The sequence below is a fragment of the Arvicola amphibius genome, chromosome 3, assembly GCF_903992535.2.
Source record: "Arvicola amphibius chromosome 3, mArvAmp1.2, whole genome shotgun sequence".
Classification (NCBI taxonomy): Eukaryota; Metazoa; Chordata; class Mammalia; order Rodentia; family Cricetidae; genus Arvicola; species Arvicola amphibius.
The window spans coordinates 55,610,898-55,630,369 of record NC_052049.1 but is presented as its reverse complement, the minus strand read 5'-3'; the positions used below and the strand labels follow the sequence as shown (position 1 = coordinate 55,630,369).

The 19,472-nt window shown below is 41.9% G+C and overlaps 1 protein-coding gene across 5 annotated transcripts in view; it reads right to left on the bottom strand.

The window, feature by feature from the left end:
• Nucleotides 1-19,472, bottom strand: part of Rasgrf2 (Ras protein specific guanine nucleotide releasing factor 2) — a 214,846-nt gene that overhangs the window by 140,688 nt on the left and 54,686 nt on the right. For 3 of the 5 annotated variants that reach the window (XM_038323695.1, XM_038323697.1, XM_038323698.1), the window contains exons 3-4: nt 5,247-5,394; nt 3,718-3,807 (exon numbers count right to left, since the gene is read on the bottom strand). In XM_038323695.1, the coding sequence (XP_038179623.1) occupies nt 3,718-3,807; nt 5,247-5,394 (238 nt within the window). Of the gene's footprint in view, nt 1-3,717; nt 3,808-5,246; nt 5,395-16,496; nt 16,611-19,472 lie in introns of those variants that run through there. The other 2 variants (XM_038323699.1, XM_038323700.1) reach the window with 2 other exon arrangements.

Sequence of the window (19,472 nt, the reverse complement as noted above, 5' to 3'; positions counted from 1 at the left end):
CCCGAGTGCTGGGATTAAAGGCGTGCGCCACCACCGCCCGGCCGACACTTTTCTTCAGTACTATAAACAATGGCAAATATTCACAAAATAGCCGGGGGGGATGATTTTAAAAAGTTTTCCTGAGGTTCACAAATTTCTACGATAGCTTAAATGCACTAGGCTTATTTATATAGACACTAGAATATACTACTATTTAGCTAGTAATACTTCAAGACTTAGGTAATGTATTTAAATAATATAGCTAAAGGTTTCTTTTTAATAATAAAGAATCCTATATATTTTTATTTATGGTAAAAAGTAACATAAATTTGTCATCTTTTTTTTTTTTTTTTTGAGACAGGGTTTCCCTGTAGTTTCTAGATCCTGTCCTGGAACTAGCTCTTGTAGACCAGGCTGGCCTCGAACTCAGAGATCCGCCTGCCTCTGCCTCCCGAGTGCTGGGATTAAAGGTGTGCGCCACCACCGCCCGGCAAAATTTGTCATCTTAATAATTTTTAGGTGCAAAAGATTGAACCCAAGGTCTTATGCATACTAGACAGGTGCCCACAATTGAGCTCCAGAACCACCTTTTAGAAAAAGATTTCTTGTTTGTTTGTTATTTTGTTTATATGTGTGTGTTTATGTACATTCATCATGTATGTGCAGGAGCCATGAAAGCCAAGAGAGGGCATTGGATCCCCTGGAATTGGAGTTACAGATGGTTGTAATCCACCATGTGGGTGCTAAGAACCAATCCTAGTTCTCTGCAGGAACTGACTAATTTCATTTACTAAAATGTCTTCAAGGTTCACCCATGTTGAAGTATGTGCTAGGATGGCTGTACTCTTTAAGGATAAGTGACATACCATCACACATTTCTCATCCTCATCTCTGTTGGGCAGAATGGCTGATTCCACCCTATAGCTGTTATGAATAGTATTGCTGTGAACGTGGCTATGGCAATATCTCCTCAAGACCCAGATCTTGTTGCTATTTCTTTAGAAATATACCCAGGAATGGAATTACTGGAAAATGAGGTATTGAATTTCATCAAGGTCTATTTACCATTTTACAATCCACATCGCACAATTGTACGCAATTTCTCCATATCCTTGCCGAAATGTGTCATGTTCTTCCTGTTTAGGTTTGCAGTAGCTGTCCTAATGGGTGTGAGGTTCGGTCTCATTGTGGCTTTGATTTTTCTCTTCTCCAGTGATTGGTGACCTTTTCATGTGCTTGTTGATTATTGGCAAAACATCTAAATAGTGGTCTATTCAAGTACTTTGCCCAATTTAAGCCAGCTGATTTGATTTTTTTTATTGATGCTGAATTTTGTTTTGCTTTGCTTATTTAAGCCTAAAAAGTAAGTGTTGAAATTGGCTCGTGTAATAACTCCTACAAATGAGCAAACCGAGGTTTCAGACTATCTACATAGCTGGAAAAGCTGCAAGCAGAGCCATCGTCCTTTTGTAAGTCTTTCCTTAACCACTTATCCGTCGTTGGGCAAGACATATATTAGTCTTTGCAATGATGAGTAACTTTTAAAAGAATAAATTGATATAATATCTTTGTAGAAATATCATATAGCTTTTTAAATGGCTCTGAAATTCCTGGGCACAATAGTGGCAAATCTGGAAAAGTGCACTAGTCTGTATGGTTTGGCCGCTTAACAAACACTGAGCAACTCTTAACTGCCCAGGTAACTGAAACCCTGGAGAAACAGGTATATATCATAATCCTTCACTCAAAGGCTATGCTGCTAACCCACAGGACGACCTTGAATTCCAATCCTGTTTTCTCAGAATGAACCTAAAACTAAGAAGTCCTTTTTAAATATAAAAATTACTGGATAAGTAATTAAGCTATGGCCCTTTAGAGATGGCAGACTCAGCAGGAGGCATAATTCAGCTTCAGACATTCTTATAAGCTTCAATCCCCCACCTGATCCCCTTCATACAACCATTATCTATTCATCATCCCTTTTCAATATTCCCATCATCCGTGTGATATAAATTACCATGCATTTGATTTTATGACACTTGAGATGTTGCCATGTGCTTTCTAATTTTGACACCACCGCACAGGTTTCCATACGACTGTTAAGACTGATACACTCAAACAATAGAAATTAAGCAGATTTCAGTAGAATTATATAAAGAAGTTCTATGCATACTATTTTAAGAATTCTAAAGAACATTTTTTGTGAATTATAAGAAATTTTGAGTTGTGATCTCTTGAAGCTAAAAGGCTATGTTTTGCCAGGATTAGAGAAGATAAGAGGCCCAGCAAGGAGCCATTAGCCTGAAACAGAAGACCCAGCGGAGGAACCTTCACCTGGTGATGGATGGAGATAGAGACAGAGCCCCACATTGGAGCACCGGACTGAGCTCCCAAGGTCCTGATGAGGAGCAGAAGGAGAGAGAACATGAGAAAGAAAGTCAGAACCATGAGGGGTGCGTTCACCCATTGAGATGGCGGGACAGAGCTAATGGGAGATCGCCAAATCCAGTTGGAATGGGACTGATGGAACATCCGACTAAACCGGACTCTCTGAAAGTGGCTGGTGGTGGAGGCTGACTGAGAAGCCAAGGACAATGGCAATGGGCTTGGTCCCGACGACAAGGACGGGCTCTGTGTGAGCCTTGTCAGTTTGGTTGCTCACCTTCCTGGACCTGGGGGGAGTTGGGAGGACCTTGGACTTAACATAGTGTAGGGAACCCTGATGGCTCTTTGGCCTGGAGAGGGAAGGAGTGGGGGTATGGGTGGAGGGGAGGGGAGGGAAGGGGGAAGAGGAGGAGAGGAGATGGAAATTTTTAATAATAATAAAAAAAAGAAAAAGAAAGAAGATAAGAGGTTCATTTGTAAACAGCCTTTCCACAGACATTTATTTGATTTAGGACATAAAAATTATTAAGTTAATTTTGAAATCTATTAACAAGTTAAAAATAGGTGGTTTAAAATTGCTTCTTTGGAGAATCACAAAGGTTCAAAACTGTACATTTTTCTTTTTATTATTCTCTTATTTAATAGAAATAGGCTTAGAAAACTCAACTCAATTAAAATTTGTGTTAAGTAAACTCTTTGTCTTCACTTTGGCAGATGTTGCCTGATAAACAATAGCTGCCCCACTTACTTACTAACAGATCAGCCCCTCCTGTATGGATGAAAATTGGATATTATTAATATCCTTGTTTACATGCGACTGCATGCTATTAAAAGAAAAGCATAGCATTAGTCTTGAAATACAGTACCACAAACCAGGTTCAAATAAACAATTCAAATGCTAGGAAAACAATAGCTTTATTTTACTTGTTTATTTCTTAAAAATGTTCAACTCAACCCAGAGAATCTGTTCCAAATTCTGAGAAATATTTGGTTAAAGTTTTTTTTATAGCTAGCAGGGAATAATTATTTAATATAGAATTATAATTTCTTCCCAACTATGAATGCGACAAAATCAGGAGTTTCAACAGCACTGCATTATCCCAATAGAGGACACTGCTGTGTAAATGTGTGTTTGCGGCCTTCTTCCCAGCACCCGAAAGGGAAGTTCTAGGACTGGAAAGAAATCCCAGGCTGAATTTTTCCAGACCAGTGTCGATTCCAATGAAGGGACAGTCTGGGAGGCATTAGCAGAAACACCAAGGCTGTTCGCAGCTCAGGGACACTATAACAAAGTCACCATCATAGTAGACAACTGGTCACCATGCTCTCTGAAGCCCCACCCCCACCTCTTACCTTTTTAATCTTCTTGATGTCAGGATCCTCATCCTCTTGATGGCTGTGGTAAGGGCGCATCCGCTCCTTGGTTTTATTAAGAGCAACAATCTGTAGGACAGAACAGGTGCAGTTCAGGATCCGGGGAATGGTGGTATACAACCATGCTACAGAAGCACTAGCCACAAAGACGGCAGGAACCCTCACTGCTCATGCCCTCTCCTTGGCTGCTGCTCCAGTACAGGAAACATGAGTCTGACTCTAAGCCTGGGGTTTCAGGTGTTGACAGGAAGTGCTCCACAGAGTGTGACTTGACGTCTGCCTTAGGAGAAATACGAGTCCAGAGCTTAGGCCTGACAGACCAGGCCGATGTCTCCTCAAGACCCTGTGATGGAGGAGGGTCATCTGTCTATGTGTTACTTTCATTGGTTAATAAAGAAACTGCCTTGGCCCTTTAATAGGACAGAAAATTAGGTAGGCCGAGTAGACAGAACAGAATTGTGGGAGAAAGAAAGCAGAGTCAGGCAGACGCCTCAGGCAGTCGCCATGTCTCTCCTCTCCAAGACAGATGCAGGTTAAGATCTCTCCTGGTAAGCCACCGCACGTGGTGCTACAGAGATTACTAAATATGGGTTAAAGCAAGATGTGAGAATTAGCCAATAAGAGGCTGAAACTAATGGGCCAGGCAGTGTTTAAAAAAAATACAGTTTCCATGTAATTATTTCAGGTGTAAAGCTAGCCAGGTGGCGGGATGCAGCCCACCATTCCTTCTACAACCCTGACTGAAGGGTAGAGGGCATGAAGGCCTATGCTCTCTAAAGACAGAAACGCTCTAGTATCTAGATTCCTCCTTCATTCTTCAGCTACTGCTCACTTTCTGTGAGCACACACAAGACAGCCTAGAAGGTCTCTGCATAGACTGAGACCTAGGGTCAGAAGGAAAATGCAAGTACAATACCATAGCCAGCACCATGGCTATGGACTCAAAGACCACCTCCTCCATCCCGTAACAGTAACACTATCCTGAGCGTCACTAGAATAGGGGCCAAGGGAAACACAGAAATGCCCCATAGTCAATCAATGCCTTCTTGTTTATCCCAAATGTGCTTTTCAGAATTCTGCATGGGAAAGCTAGAAATGAAGTATTTCAGAATTCCTATCTGGTCCTTCCTTAGTTATCATTATGAAGTTTAAGTTATCCCGTGGCAGACTCACAGAAGTTACTCCAAGAGTCTATCTGATGACTAGGGTGTGTGGTGTGTGTGTGTGTGTGTGTGTGTGTGTGCGCGTGTGTATGCTTCTTAGCTAACTAAGGACATTAGGGGCATAAATAACAACAGAAGGTAGCACGTTTATCATGGTGGTAAATTCACATTTACCTAAAAGCAGACAATAGATTCAGGTCTAGATCAGCAGCCCAGCCATATATCTGTTGGTAGCAGAGGAACTCAGCATGAGATTAAATTTTTCTCCTGAATATTAGACAAATAATCATGAGGAAGTGACAGAAGACAAGAAACAGTGCGACAGAAGCTTCAGCTGGGAAATACCTCTGATTTAAGCCTTTCAATTTCGGTGTCTTGATCTTCAAGCTGGTGTCGGAGTTGGTTAGCAGCAATTTTTTCTGTCTCCACAATCTGAACCAGATGAATGTACTTCTGCATTAACACTTCCCTTTCAATCAAAATGTCCGCGTAACTTAGGAGAAAATTGCACAGTTAGTCACTGGAGTGTTGCTCTACCCCAGTTTCACATGGCACAGGGCTCACACGTTTATAAAGAGTCCCATGCACGTTGTTTGGCTAGTTCTACCTTACACATTAACCTAAACCATACAGTTGGCATTTTGATAATATAGAATTTCGGATCATTTTACATATTCTCCAACTAAGACTCAATTTAATGTTGACTATCACCCACAGTTTTAACACGACTATGAGAAAAAAATGCAAAAAAATTTTTTTTGAAATATTTTAATATGAAAACATATGTCTTTTTTAAGGAAGTCAATGAATTGTTTTGAATTGATGCCACTGGTCTTCAAGGATAGTATTCAAAGTGTTGCACAGGGTAGAACATTCACCAGTACAACTGACCTCCTCCCAACAAGAGTAAGGCAACCCCAAGAACAAGGTCTGTTCAGCAAGAGGTTGCCAGTTCTGTGGGGGTCTCTATGGGGTTCAAACTACCCACTACCCTGCTCTGAAAATGACCAGAAGTTACACAGGTGACAGAGAAAGTTAAACTCTTTGGGCAGTGTTACTTACGTCCATTTCTTCAGCTAAGCACAGCAGAGAGAAAACTTGTTCTTGATTTTTACCAATAATACGATATAGACAGGCCTGGACTATGATACAATGCCAAGGCACGTGGAATACGATGCAACATCAAGCTGCCTAGAAGTTTGCGTCAGATCCCCTGCACTGTTTGCTTAGGATGGTAAGGTGCGTGTTCCTCTCTTCATGAACCTTTTCTGAATGGCATGTTAAGAGTTGTAATTAATAGTGGCCAATAGTGGACACCATTTGTTGGATGTATGGGATGGATCACACATTTTTTTCATTGCAGCCTCCCTGTAATACAAGAGGTGGGGCTTATGGCTGCAAGCAGTGTGGGGAGAATTGGTTCTCAGAATACATATTGGCCCCAGGATTAGGATCAAAGCAAAGTCTGTCTGGTTTAAGTCTGTGTTATTGACCACAAGCCAAACTGGTCTCTCAGGGGAGAAACTACCCTTGGAGACTTCTGGCAAGTCTCCAGGCTGTTTGCCTTCTCTTTGGGACTTTGAGTCACCGAAGCCATGTTTGTACCACAGAACCTCCCTCAAGATCATGGTGAAGAACCAGAAGACGAGCTGCCTGATGCAAGCTATCACGAGTAGAAGCTTTCTCCATGGAGTCCTACTCTGTGTACAATAAGTGAGAGGATATGGGCCATTGTGGGGCAGCCTTTTTTAACCACCTCATCCCAAAGCAGTCACAGGAAGTCTGCTGAGGAAGAGAAGCATAGGCAAGTGTTCCAAAAAAGCAAACACATAACAAGCAGAATGTCTGAGACAGGAAGGCGGTGGTACCTGGGACCTGCAGGCTTTTAGGACATTTGAGTAGAATTATACCCTACAGTTCAGAAATACATGTAGTTTCCCTCTAGTAAACTCTCTTTCTAACTGCTTTCAAGAGGCACCGTACTTCTAAGAACTCAGAAGTCATGGGGCCATGCTTAAGTCCCATTGTGGCTGAGTCATGGGTCCCTCTTAGCACTGGGGTCACACGTGCCAGAGTTGCTGAGGATCTTGGAGTTAGCAGCAGTCTCAAGCTACCTGCTCTAAGAAACGGCCCCTTGAGCTTGGAAAGAAGGACTAGGTAAGAGTAGAAGGAAGACAGAAGAGGGTAGAGTTTCATCAGGCTTCCTTCTCTAAGGCACAGGTTCTCAACCTGTGGGTAGGCACCCTCTGGGTGGGGGGGGTATCACATATCAGATATCCTCCATATCAGCTACTTACATTACAATTCATAACAGCAGCAAAACAACAATTTTGAAGTAGCAATGAAGATAATTGTATGGTTTGGGGGTCACCACAACACAAGGAGCTGTATTAAAGGGTCACAACTTTAGAAGGGTTGAGAACCCCTGCTCTAAAAGGAGGAAGTAGCAAAAGAACATAAACAGAGCCATAAAAATTCTGTTCTTTCCTGTCAATTTTACCTGAAATATGTGTGTTTACAAATGTATTTTATCAACATTAGGTAGCAGAGTAGTATTTTATTTGATTAAAAAAAAAAAAAAAGACCAAGCCAGCAACTCCCCCAGAGCAGGCCTGAACAAGCAATCTCTACTAGAGCAGGCCAGAGGCAATGACTCCCACAAGAGCAGGTACAAAGGAGCCAGTGCGGTGGTGGCACACACCTTTAATCCCAGCACTCGGGAAGCAGAGGCAGGCAGATCTCTGTGAGTTCGAGGTCAGCCTGGTCTACAAGAGCTAGTTCCAGGACTGGCACCAAAGCTACACAGAGAAACCCTGTCTTGAAAAAAAACCAAGATAATAATAATAATAATAATAATAATAATAATAATAAGAAGAAGAAGAAGAAGAAGAAGAAGAAGAAGAAGAAGAAGAAGAAGAAGAAGAAGAAGAAGGAAAGGTAAAGTCCAGGCCAAGCTGTGGGCTGAGCTCCTGTGGAGTCCTCAGCTGACACTGGCCATCCTTCTTTTTCAAGGTTCCAATAGACCTTAGAAAAAAATAGAACTGTATGTTCTTAGCAATCGAAACTATAACAATATTGAAAAACATACTGTTAATAGACCAAGTATTTTGTGAACTTCAGTGGGGAAAAAAAAAGGCTGAGCAGAATTCATTTTGTAGAGAAACTGGAGGAGAAGAAATCAAAAGTGTAGAGTCCTCCACAAGAACATGAGATGGTTGTCACCAGGGTTGGCCCAGAAGAAACACTAAACACAGAACCAAGTGATGCAAAGAACAGACGCTAGCGTGGGATCAGGAAGAGAGCCTGTGGAATGTTGGCAAGTCAGGCTCCTCATCCACATCCCCAGATCACCACCCAGCCCGTGTTCCGCTCTCTGTAGAAAAGCTGGTCACCTCCACCAGGAAGCCTGAACTGAGAGAGAACAGAGCTTAGGTCAGTCCTGACATCCACTGTAGACATAAGGAGAAGCCACACAAGGAAAAGTGTGAGTTCCTGGCAGTGAACTCTGCAGGACAACTTCCCTATTGTGAGCAGCTTACTTCAAACTTGGGGGCTGGAAACAACACATTTATTATGAAGTGTACCAAAGATGGTACTTCCGAGGTGACATCTGGTTTCCATCTCACCTGCCTTCTCTTCCTACATTGCTGCGTTTGTTGCTGTCTCTTGCTGGTTTGCTCAGAGGTAATGTGGCTGCCTAGCTGTGAACTGCTCTATCTAGAGGCTCATGTTGAATAGAAACTGAGGGGGCTCTCTCACCAACAGTTGTCTAGAGGCTCCCCTCAACAATGTATAAGGAAGGGGATTCAGTCAGCATTTATACGACTTAGCAGAAGACCCTCCCTAACCCGTGTGTTCAGAGGAGACTGCAGACTTTTTCAGCAGCTTGTGGGAAGCTGCTAAGCAGAGGCCACCGAGCTAATCCGTGGTAAGACACCTGGCCTGCAGGATCTGTGATGTATAATGAGTTCCTTATTGCAGCAATCATTGCGGAGGGAACTGTTAAACAGCAGCAGATAGCAAATAAAGCCCCAAATGAACAAACAGAAGCTGCCGTGAGAAGCAAGGGTCATTCCGGCAGCCAAGACCCACGGTCTTCAGATTAAGAGCCACAAAGCAAGCAGGCTGCCATGGCAATGAAGCAATTGGATAGATAAAGAAGACTTGGAAACCCAGCATAACTGCTAACTTCTACAAGTCAATGAATGTACAAGCCTACATTCTTGAATGAATTAACATCAATTAATGTAAGTCAGACCTAGCTGATAAATCTGAGCAGGCAGAGATCAAGAATAATACAACAGGCTGTCTGCAGGAAATGAGACTCCAGGAGCAAACATTCAGTTCTGTCTAATCATTCATGGACTGCAGGACCAAATACCAACTTTACTATTTTGGTATATAATACGGCTGTGTCCACGGGGCAAATGCCCTGATCGCTTTTTCTTACAAATGAGTGAAGAGAGTGAGTGGTACATGGTAATGGGATACGGTTGCTGCTTCAACACATGAAGCAGCATGGGTCAAGTCAGGGTCTTGCCTATTTTCTCCTCCTCAGGTGCCTTTGAGCTCCTCCCTTCCAGAGCTTCAGGGAATTCTGCAAGCATCACCCCCTGGCCTGCCCAAGGGCAGATCTTACATTATCTGTGCCATCACACCCTTCCCATCGGCTTTTGATGTTCAGATTCCACCAGGGCAACATTCAAAGGCCTAACTGAATTTAGAGAACAGAAAATAAATATGTCAAACTTTATAAAGTGATAATAAATAATCATAGATGCAATAAAAGCTCAGCATCCAAAGAGAGAAAACACAATGATAGCACATGAAATGTCCATGTCCAGAAAGCCTTCCTTGTGGAGATCAATACCAACTGTGTTGAGCTGATAAATCAACAGAGATTTAATTGTAGTATTTCAGAACAAAGTCAACTGATTTAAGAGCTACAAGATACAAGCATCAGATACAGAGGGAGCAAAAGATGAAACTTAAGCAGTAAATTGATTTAAATGTTTCATAGTTATACCAAGTGAACAATATTGGGTAAAATTAGACAAAGGGGCTTCATAGAATATTATAAGCTAATAAGTGTATGAAACAGATAAACTACTTAATCAAAAACTGGTTAAGACCTTTAGAAAACATTAACACTTAGCATGAACACTAGAGTGGATTGGGTAATGTCACATGGCGCTCCAGAGCAAGCCATTCCAGAAGACAATATCACAAACACACCAAAGCAGGTGTGAAAGATTGTATCTTTTGTATTAGTGTTCTCCTTTCTGTAACGCAAGTCAAAAATATAATCACATTTTTTGCCAAGATGTGCAAAGAAACAAGATGCTCATTCATTAAAGCCGAAGACACTGAGACAACCTACTATACACATTTGTAAGAGAAGAGCTAAACAAGCACAGGATATCAGGAATTATTGCAAGGTATTTAAAAATCATGTTTTCAAAAGTTGCTATTAAAGAGGACCAGGACTGTAACTCAGTGATAGAGTGCATGTTTCGCACACATGATAGCCTGGGTTCTACCCCAAGTACTGCCAAAAGTAGGTATAAAATAATGAGTCTACCAAAGGCCTACTGATCCATGAAAAGGAACAAAGATATCAAGACGAATAGTATGTATGTAACATGTATCTAATATGTCTCGTGCATTCATATGTAGAGAGAGCAAATGATTTGCAGGGTATATAGTTAGGTAGATATAACTAAGATGGAGGGGAGGGGAAGGAGAGAGAGAAATAAACTGCCAAGTAAAGGACAGGTCAAAGCATCTAGAGTTGCTGTCTCTGGATGGAGATATTATGAGTGGCGTTTCCTCAGCTCCTGAATTACTATTGTAAGCGTATCAACACCTCTACAATACTGAGTGAGGTGAGGAATTCTAATGTTAGTCATGTGCTCTGTGCATTAGATACTAGTAGTATGAAAATAATAGAAGTAGTAACACTAGTGTGTGGAGTAAATGTTCCTTTGCATGTTTCTGTGATGTTCTGACTAAAACATATCATTGAGTGTTCAGAGACAGATGGAAGCCCGAGGCACAGGAATATACAAGATGGAGAGTCTGTGTCCTCATGGAGATTGAACAGCAATAAAAAGAAAAAGATATAATTGAAAAGAAAATCTACTGAAGAGGTGAACAGGAAGAAGGCAGATCAGAAACAGGAAGAGAGGGATTACAGTCCCAACCCAGGCAATGGGTGTTCTCACAAAGAGAGGGATTACAGTCCCAACCCAGGCATAGGGTGTTCTCACCAGGAGAGGAATTACAGTTCCAAACAAGACCTAGGACATTCTCAACAGGAAGCTGGTCCTAGCAGAATAGCTTGAAGGAAAGAGTCCTCACTGGTGGAAGAGCACACCAGGCAAAGGGAAGCCCAAGTGCAGAAGCCTGGTGATGGGCTGGTGGGGGCCTGGCCTGGCTGAGCATATGACACTGGTCTCCAGGAGGCAGGTGCAAGAGGGCTGGAAGAGGGGATGGAATAGTAAAATATGCAAGCTAATGATCTAGAATCTCAGGTTTCCTCCTCGTGTGAGATCTGAGCTTGGGTATTAAAATGTGTCAGTATTAGTCTTCTTAACAAGATCGTCTTGGCTGCTGTTATGGGGAAGATAGCAGTAGGGAGTGGCTCGTGCTGGCAGAGGTGAGGACAACTGGAGCTACATCGCAATGATGCAGGGAGAATGTTCCCCACTAGCCAAGCTTCTTGTGCGAGCCTTCGCTCAGATACAGAAGAGTCCCCACGATGTGAAAAGGTTGTGAATTCTACATACATATATCTGATATATATATATATATATATATATATATATATATATATATATATATATATATATACATACATCCTAATTCATGACACTTGTGCCTCTGGGGCTCTGCGTTGGTCTTCTCTACTCTTACTGGGGTAACCCTGCAACTGTATCTCACAAACCTTCTATGTGAACCCCACTAGAAAATCGACGTCATTCCCAGCCAGACCAACTTTCCGTGCCTGGCTTCTCCAAGATTTCCTGAGTGTTTATTGGTGTTTCTCTCTTAAAGTATTTTCAACCTATACTTTACTTGATTAAATTCCCCATTTCCAAGATACTGTCCAAGCTTTTAAAAAATGCCAGATGTGTTATTTCATTTTTTTCCCTTTTCAATTCAATCCCTACCTAAAGGAACAAGAAGTAAAGAGAGGGCTGAAAGGAGGAGAAGGCGATTTCACACTGCCCAGGGAAATAAGGCACAGTTGCATAAGCCAGCATAGTAAATGCAAAACCAGAAACTATCTGTGGAGTACCAACATATGCCATGCTTAGGAGAAAGTATTGATGTGTTATATTTATAATCCAAACCAAACCACCACTACTCCATACAGGAGGAAAAGAAACATTCAAAAGAAGTCTGGACGATCCAGAGAAGGGACGCGGCATGGAATTACAGTCTTCATTTTTATGAAGGGCAGACTGTTTGTTATCTTCGTTAGATGTTACTAGTTGGTGAGGTGCTCATCCTACTCGTTTTAATTCTAGGCGTGTGTATGAAGTGAACTGTTGCAAAACCTAAAATGAGAAGTTTTAGGCAAAGTCCCTGAAGAAAAATTCCAACTCCAAACTCCAGGGGAATGCTCAGGTTTCTCAGGAAGGTTGTTCAGGGTCATCACTACTTATTGCTAACCCCAAGGGGTCTTGATGTCTTCAGGAACAGGAAGAATCCAGGCCCAGAAGCTGCAGGGCTGCAACTCTTGATTCTGGGGGCAAGGTCAGACCTCTGCTACAGAGTGGATCTTGACTGTCCCCTAAAGGCTCCTGTACAGAAGGCTGGTCCCCAGAGTGCTGTTCCTGTGAGATGGTGGGAACCCTCAATACATCATTGGGAACGGACTTTTGATGGGGACTGTGGGACTCTGGTCTTCTCCCCATTTGTTTTTCCCTCTTGTCCATGAGGTGAGCCATTTTGCCCCATTACACACCCACCCACAGTGCCTTGCTGCCTCACCATGGACCCCAAGGAAGCAGGGGCAAGGGATCATCAGCTAAAATATTTGAGACAGTGAGCCAAAATACACCTTCTTTCCTTGAAGCTTAACTGTCTGGAGATTTGTCTCACACTCCTCCCCTTTCCTCACGGTCACTCACCGTCACTAGCCTACCCTCTGTAGTCTCTGGCTCTCAGGGCTCTCACATCACTATCTCCACTGCATCAGAACTTCTCAGGCACCACCTTAGCTTGAGACCCTGGCACCATTACCCCACCAGTATGTCTCTGACCGCATCCTTGCTCCTCAGTTATCCTCTTTCCAGTCAGATGTTAAGAAGATAACAAGAGGAATAACTGTAAAGATGAACCCTCCTCTTCTAATCCAGGGTGCAGTCCCAGCACATTGTGTAAATATCTCATCTTGAGCTGAGTGAAGGTTTTATCAGGAAGCCTTTCTAAAGCACAATTCAACATAAAAACAGACAGAGCAGTGATCAAGGAAACACGGCAGAAAGACAATGGCGCTCACGTGAACTACCCTGAGATGAAAAAGTTTTAGGGCATGCCTCTAAAGTGAACGGAATGTGTAGCTTAGCTTCTCCTAGACGCACTCAGAAAACAAAATGACAGAAACGAGTATTGCGAGGATTTGGAGAACTCAAACCTTCGTCTACTTCTGGTGAGAAGTGGCACAGTCCCTATGGAGGATACTTTGGTAGTTCCTCAAAATGTTGGTCACAGTTAACATATGGTGTAGGCTTCATGTAGGTATATGTCCAAGAGAACTAAAGATGTATCTTGGAGAGAGATATTCATAGCAGCATTATTCACAATGGAAAAGAGTATAAACAACTCGCACATCCATCAACTGATGCATAAGCAAAGTGTAATACAACAACAGAATGGACAATCCAGATATAAAAAGAATAAAGTATCTGAAGGGCTGCTAGACTAGTACAGCATGGGTGGGCTTGCAAGCATCATGCTGAGAAAGGAAGTCAGAAGCCAGGCTTGAATGGTTACTTCTTGATGAAATGTTCAGATTGAAAAAAAATCCATTAATAAAGCCCATTACTAACGGTTGGCTAGGGGTAAGAGTAGAGGGTAAACGACTAACTGTTTTTTATATGTTGGATCTGTAAAAATCAATTAGTAAAGCCCATTACTGGTTGGCTAGCGGTAAGGGTAGAAGGTAAAACGCGGTTTATTTTTATATGTTGAAACTGTTCTGAATTAGTGTAAAGACTGTGCAGCCTTGTGACTATTCTTAATTGTGTAACTTCAGATAAAAGATTTTGTACTATATGAAATACAAGCCAATTAAATTAAAAATAATGTTCTGAATTCATTTCCCTCTGAGGTAATATATTTTTATTGGATTGTAATTCAAAAGCTTTGCAAAAAAATTCACAGATATAACAACTATGAGACAGAAAAATGGTGCAGCTGATTAACAATGAATATAACCATCAGATAACAAATTCATCATGCAAAGAATGCATAAAATCAGATAGAACATGGAGAGACATTAAGAGAAAAAAATGAGAAAAGGACACGAAATGACAATTCCTACAGAAAACACAGATAAAGATTAATGGTAGCAAAAAAATAATCAATCCTACAAATGTTCGAGGAAATGCTCATTACACTAAGATACCATTTTTACACATCAATATAATAAAAAAATAAAATAATTTCAGCTTTCTCCTTGGTGAGGGAGATTAAATTGGTACACGTGTTTCTGAAAAGCAATTGGGCACAATGCCAGGAGCAGGGAACAAGAGAGGAACAGAGCATGGTTTGCTTTAAAGAAATTCAGACCAACAGAAAGAAACAGACATATAAGCAAGTCGAAGCAATGATGTCTTAGTGGCTTTGAGAGAGACAGGAGGTTGCACCAGAGGCTCAGACAAGGGAAGTGTCAGTCAGTCCTTCCGGGAAGGACTAGGCAGGGGCCAGGGAAGATGGTGCAGGTCACTGAGATCTCCATTTTGAGAGACAAATTTCTATAGGCCATACTGCAAGGGACCAGCCAGCACTTTAAAACTCCAGCCCTGTTTTACCTGGAACCTAAGACAGAGGGAATGTGGCCTACAAGGTTTCAAATTTTCAGCTTGAAGGAGCATTGTGCTATCTGGCTCAGTGCACTTCAGAACTCAGAGCATTTGATCAAGAAGCAATGGGTATCAGTTAAAATAATACACATTTTCTTTCCTTCAAGCAACACAATAACTATGGTATGAACCCTTCCTTTCTTGCATATTAAAATTTTTATTCTTTTAAACTTTTGATAATAAGTTAATTGAATAAAATAACTTAAGTCAGTAGAAAATATTGAGGCCTTTTCACCTGATGAGATGTTCTTAGAATGAACACTTTGGTAACCAAACAGAGGATAGAGATCAGGGAAAACTTGGAAGAAGGTGGGTGAGGGGCTCGGCAATCAGCATTCATATCTCTACCTGGGAAAACTGCCCAGACATAAACAGCAGCAGAGATGTGTAACAATCTACCAGTCAAATTCATGATAGCACTGAGCACCCGGGAGATGGTATATAGAGAGTTCAACATTTAAAAAAATGCACACTTGTGAATTTCTACATATAACTGAGGCAATGTATCCTGCTGGTTAAGTGTTGGAATTGCTCTGACCTGTTCTTAAATCTAGTCCTGCCATGAACCAGATTCGTGACCTTCACAAAGCCTTCTCATCTAAGCCTGCTGCCATGGAGACAGCACCACATAAATCAAAAGAAGAGCATGGCCCAATAGAGCAAGCAGAAAAAGGGTGGCTTTGGTCACGTGGGGCCAGTCTTGGGGTAGATGCCAAAGAGGAGCAAATATGAAGACACGTGTCACCAAAAGGACACAAAGAACAAACTCAAGAGTGGATTAAAGCTCTCTTTCTCCTCTGAAAATAAGGTTAAGGTTTAATTGAAAGACTTTCTACTTATCACGCTAGGAAAGACAAGGTCAAAGAAAGGGTCAGATCAAGGCTCCATGCTCCCTTTGCTAACTTCCTGGAATGGGTGAGTCTGCCAATTCCTTCCCCCAGTCAATACTCTCTCCTCAAGGCAAACCTGAAATCCTGGCATGAGACACACATGGAGAGGAAGAAAGAGAACCGGCGTGTGGATTTGAGCCAAGCTGCATCTGAAGAAATTGAAAAACAAGCCAAAGGCAGTGGGATGGTCTCCAACACCAAACATCTAAGTCACAGACGGGTGCAACAGCAAAACGTGACAGTCCCAACATCTCCAAGTTTCACCAACTGTCTCCTGACCTCAACCTAAACCTAGATCTCTTCTCAAGCCTTACTCCTCTAGTTGTTCCTGCCTATTCATTCTCTCATTCTTACACGACACAGGGCAGAAGGTTACAGGACACGTTCTGTAACCTCCAGATTTACCCTCCTTGTGATATACCTCACCGTTGCAATTCCCCTTCCTGGCCACAAATGAACATCGGCTTCACAACTTGTACTAACACATCATTTCTTTTTCTAGTGGGTAATAACGTCTAAGGGAGAGGGCAAAAAGTCTATTAGAAGCCATCTTGGCCTAATATTGTCCACATCCAGATTGCCACAAAGCCCTCTGGTAGATTCTCACTCACCTCTGGGGACTCCCTTATCCCACAGTTCCTGATTGCTGTAGTCCAGATCCTGTGGATCCTATGCTGAAGCCAGGACACAAGGATCTCAGAAAAAGTGCATCATGTCTTCTTCCAGACCAAGGACATCTTACTCAATATCCCAGCAGATAAAACAATAAATGGGTGTCACGTTAGCCAGGTAGGCTTTAGCATCCACAATTAACTAGATCAGTGTTTCTAAATGCTTTTATTCAACTACTTCAATCAAGTCTGACATATATGGCTAAGAAAATGAAGACAATATATCAGTTATTGGTCCTAATTAAGTTCCATGCCCAATTGGTAAGTTAATTATAAAATAACCATAGACTTAATTGTTATTAAAATGCTCTGGCTTCAACTTAAACAATAAGATGGCTGGGTTTGGGTAGCATCTTCCCACATACCCATGCCATAACATGGTGGAATGAAATTTTAAGTGCATCAATGTTCTAGAATTATCATATTGAGCAATTGTATGCAAAACTCTAACACCAACATTCCTGGACTGAGTCAAAGTTCCAAGTTGAAAATGTTAATTCTGATGACATTATTTTCTGGATCAGACATAGAGAGAGAAATATGCAATTGGACATCCCAGTAAATGACCCAAAGATCCTCTAAAGGCAAATCGTGGTGAGGAGCCTTCTCTGATACAAGAGCCAACAGAACAGTCTGCCTTCCATGGTGTGCAGATACAGCACTTCTAGGCTTCATGGAGAAGCCATTCTAGAAAGCAGGAGATGGAGAAATAGTAGTCTTGTTTAGTGTCTCTCGGGGGATTCCTAACTCAGAAAAAAACAAGCCTGTGCTAACATAGTTACTGAGAACCAAAAGCTCTGACTTTTGAAAAGAGGAATCAGTAAAGACTTGGCTATTGACTGCTTTAAAGTTTTTCATTGAAAGTCGTTAGCAATGCCAAATTAATGTCACCAGGTTGTCCCCTAAAAGTGAAGTGTTTAGCCAGCCAAGCCCAACCCATTAGTTGCGTTTCATGTATGCTGTCAAGACAAAGTGGCTAATGATCTTCGTCTGAAGCAGCTTCATGAAATTTCTGGCATTGTTTGTCAGCAAATAAAGTCAGTTGAGGCATATTTCAGAGAGTTCGTGTTATTATTCCTTGATTTAGAATAATGTTTATTCTATATAATAAATATTTTAGAATTAATTCAGAAAGGCAAATAGAAGGACACAAGTATAAAGCAGTCCGATTCAAAGGAGTTATCAAAGAACTTAGTCCCAGGCATTAAATCAAAGTAAAACAAGTACAAGAGAAGAAACAAAATCAAAGCATCAAGGGAACAAAAGACCAACCACTAAGCAGATATTCAAATCTAAGAGGAGAAAAGGATATTTACCATTCTGCCACCTAAACCACATAAGTGGTTTCTCATGTCCGTCTCCTGACAGAATCACACACATCTTAGATTGCATGTTATCTCAAACACAGTCAATTACTGACTGCACCCACACGTATGACAAAATCTTACCATGCCATAGTGAAACAAACAAAACATCTCTCCTCTGAAATCCATGCATCTGTAAAGTAATTCACACTGCATCCAATTCACCAAAATATTCTCCTGGCAACTGTAAAGCCATTCGTGGTATTAATAGTTCCTGCTCTTCTGGGATATAAAGTATGGTCAAATACACATGTTTTAAATTACATACTTCTTTTTAACACTCAGGTAGAAAAGAACAGACATAGCTACAAAGATTGTGACTGCAAATGGCCCCAGGGCTCTATTTTGCCAACTTGATGCATCTTTTGTCTTTGACGACCTGACCTTCTTAAGTCATTCTGAATCAGCCCCAACTCAGGAACTCAGGCAGCAGGCACCAGAGCACTGAGCAGTGTGCCTGTCCCCACTTCACAGAGCTGCCCCCTGGGGAACTAGCATTTGTTGCCAACTGCATCTCAGAGAACTACTTAGAAAAGAAATAAAAAAGAGTGAGATAGTCTGCAATTGATACCTTTTGCTTTCAACCCTGACCTCGTGTTATTCCTGCTTTGAAGAGAAAAAGAAATAGAAAAAAAAACTGAGCCGAGAAAGAAGAGAAGGAAGGACAATATGGAGCCCTGCTTAAGCATTGTGAGGTCCGGCAGACCCGTGTTGTTCTGCAGATTAACAATTTGGTGTTGGATCTTGCCAAATCTGCATGAATTTCTGTTTTCTCATTCATCAAATGGGGCTGGTGATACCTGACTGAGCTCCTGCAAATAACATAAAAGGTAGGTGTGCAAAGTGGTCCTTCCAAAGACAAAGCGGTTTTCAGAATGCCCGTGTCAAGGATTCAAAGAGAAGAGAGAAATCACTGGGGACTGGTGCTTTCTTTTTTCTATTAACCAACCTGGAAGTCGTTCCTGATCACCTGTTGCACAATTAGCGAATGCATTTCATTTATGAATGACTATGCCCCGGTCCTTCTCTTGAGTCTTAAGGTACACACAGGAAGTAGAAACCACGCAGAAAATTCCTTAAGTTGCTGAGTATCTGCATGCAGTACCATGCAGGTGCAGCAGTCATTTGGAGTATGGACTGACGAGGGATGAGCTGTCCCAGGGTCTCAGGGGAAGTGTTAGAGAGACAGACAACACACAGGAGAGGGGTGTTCTCAGATGCACATAAAGAAAATGTTCTATGACCAGAAAGGTGAGAAGAGGAACTGAACATGCAGGCAAAATGATGGCACCTGTGCTGGCTGGTTTTATGTCAACTTGCCACAAGGTAAGGTCATTGGAGAAGAGGAGAGCTCTGTTGAGAAAATGCCCCCCATAAGCTTGACCTGTAGGCAAGTCTGCAGTGCAGTTTCTTGATTGATGGCTGATATATGAGGGCCCACGTCACTGTGGGCAGTGCTGCTTCTATGCTGGTCCTGGGCATGATAAGAAAGCAGGGCAGGAAAGCCATGGAGAGCAAGGCATTAAGCAACACTCCTCCATGGACTCTGCGT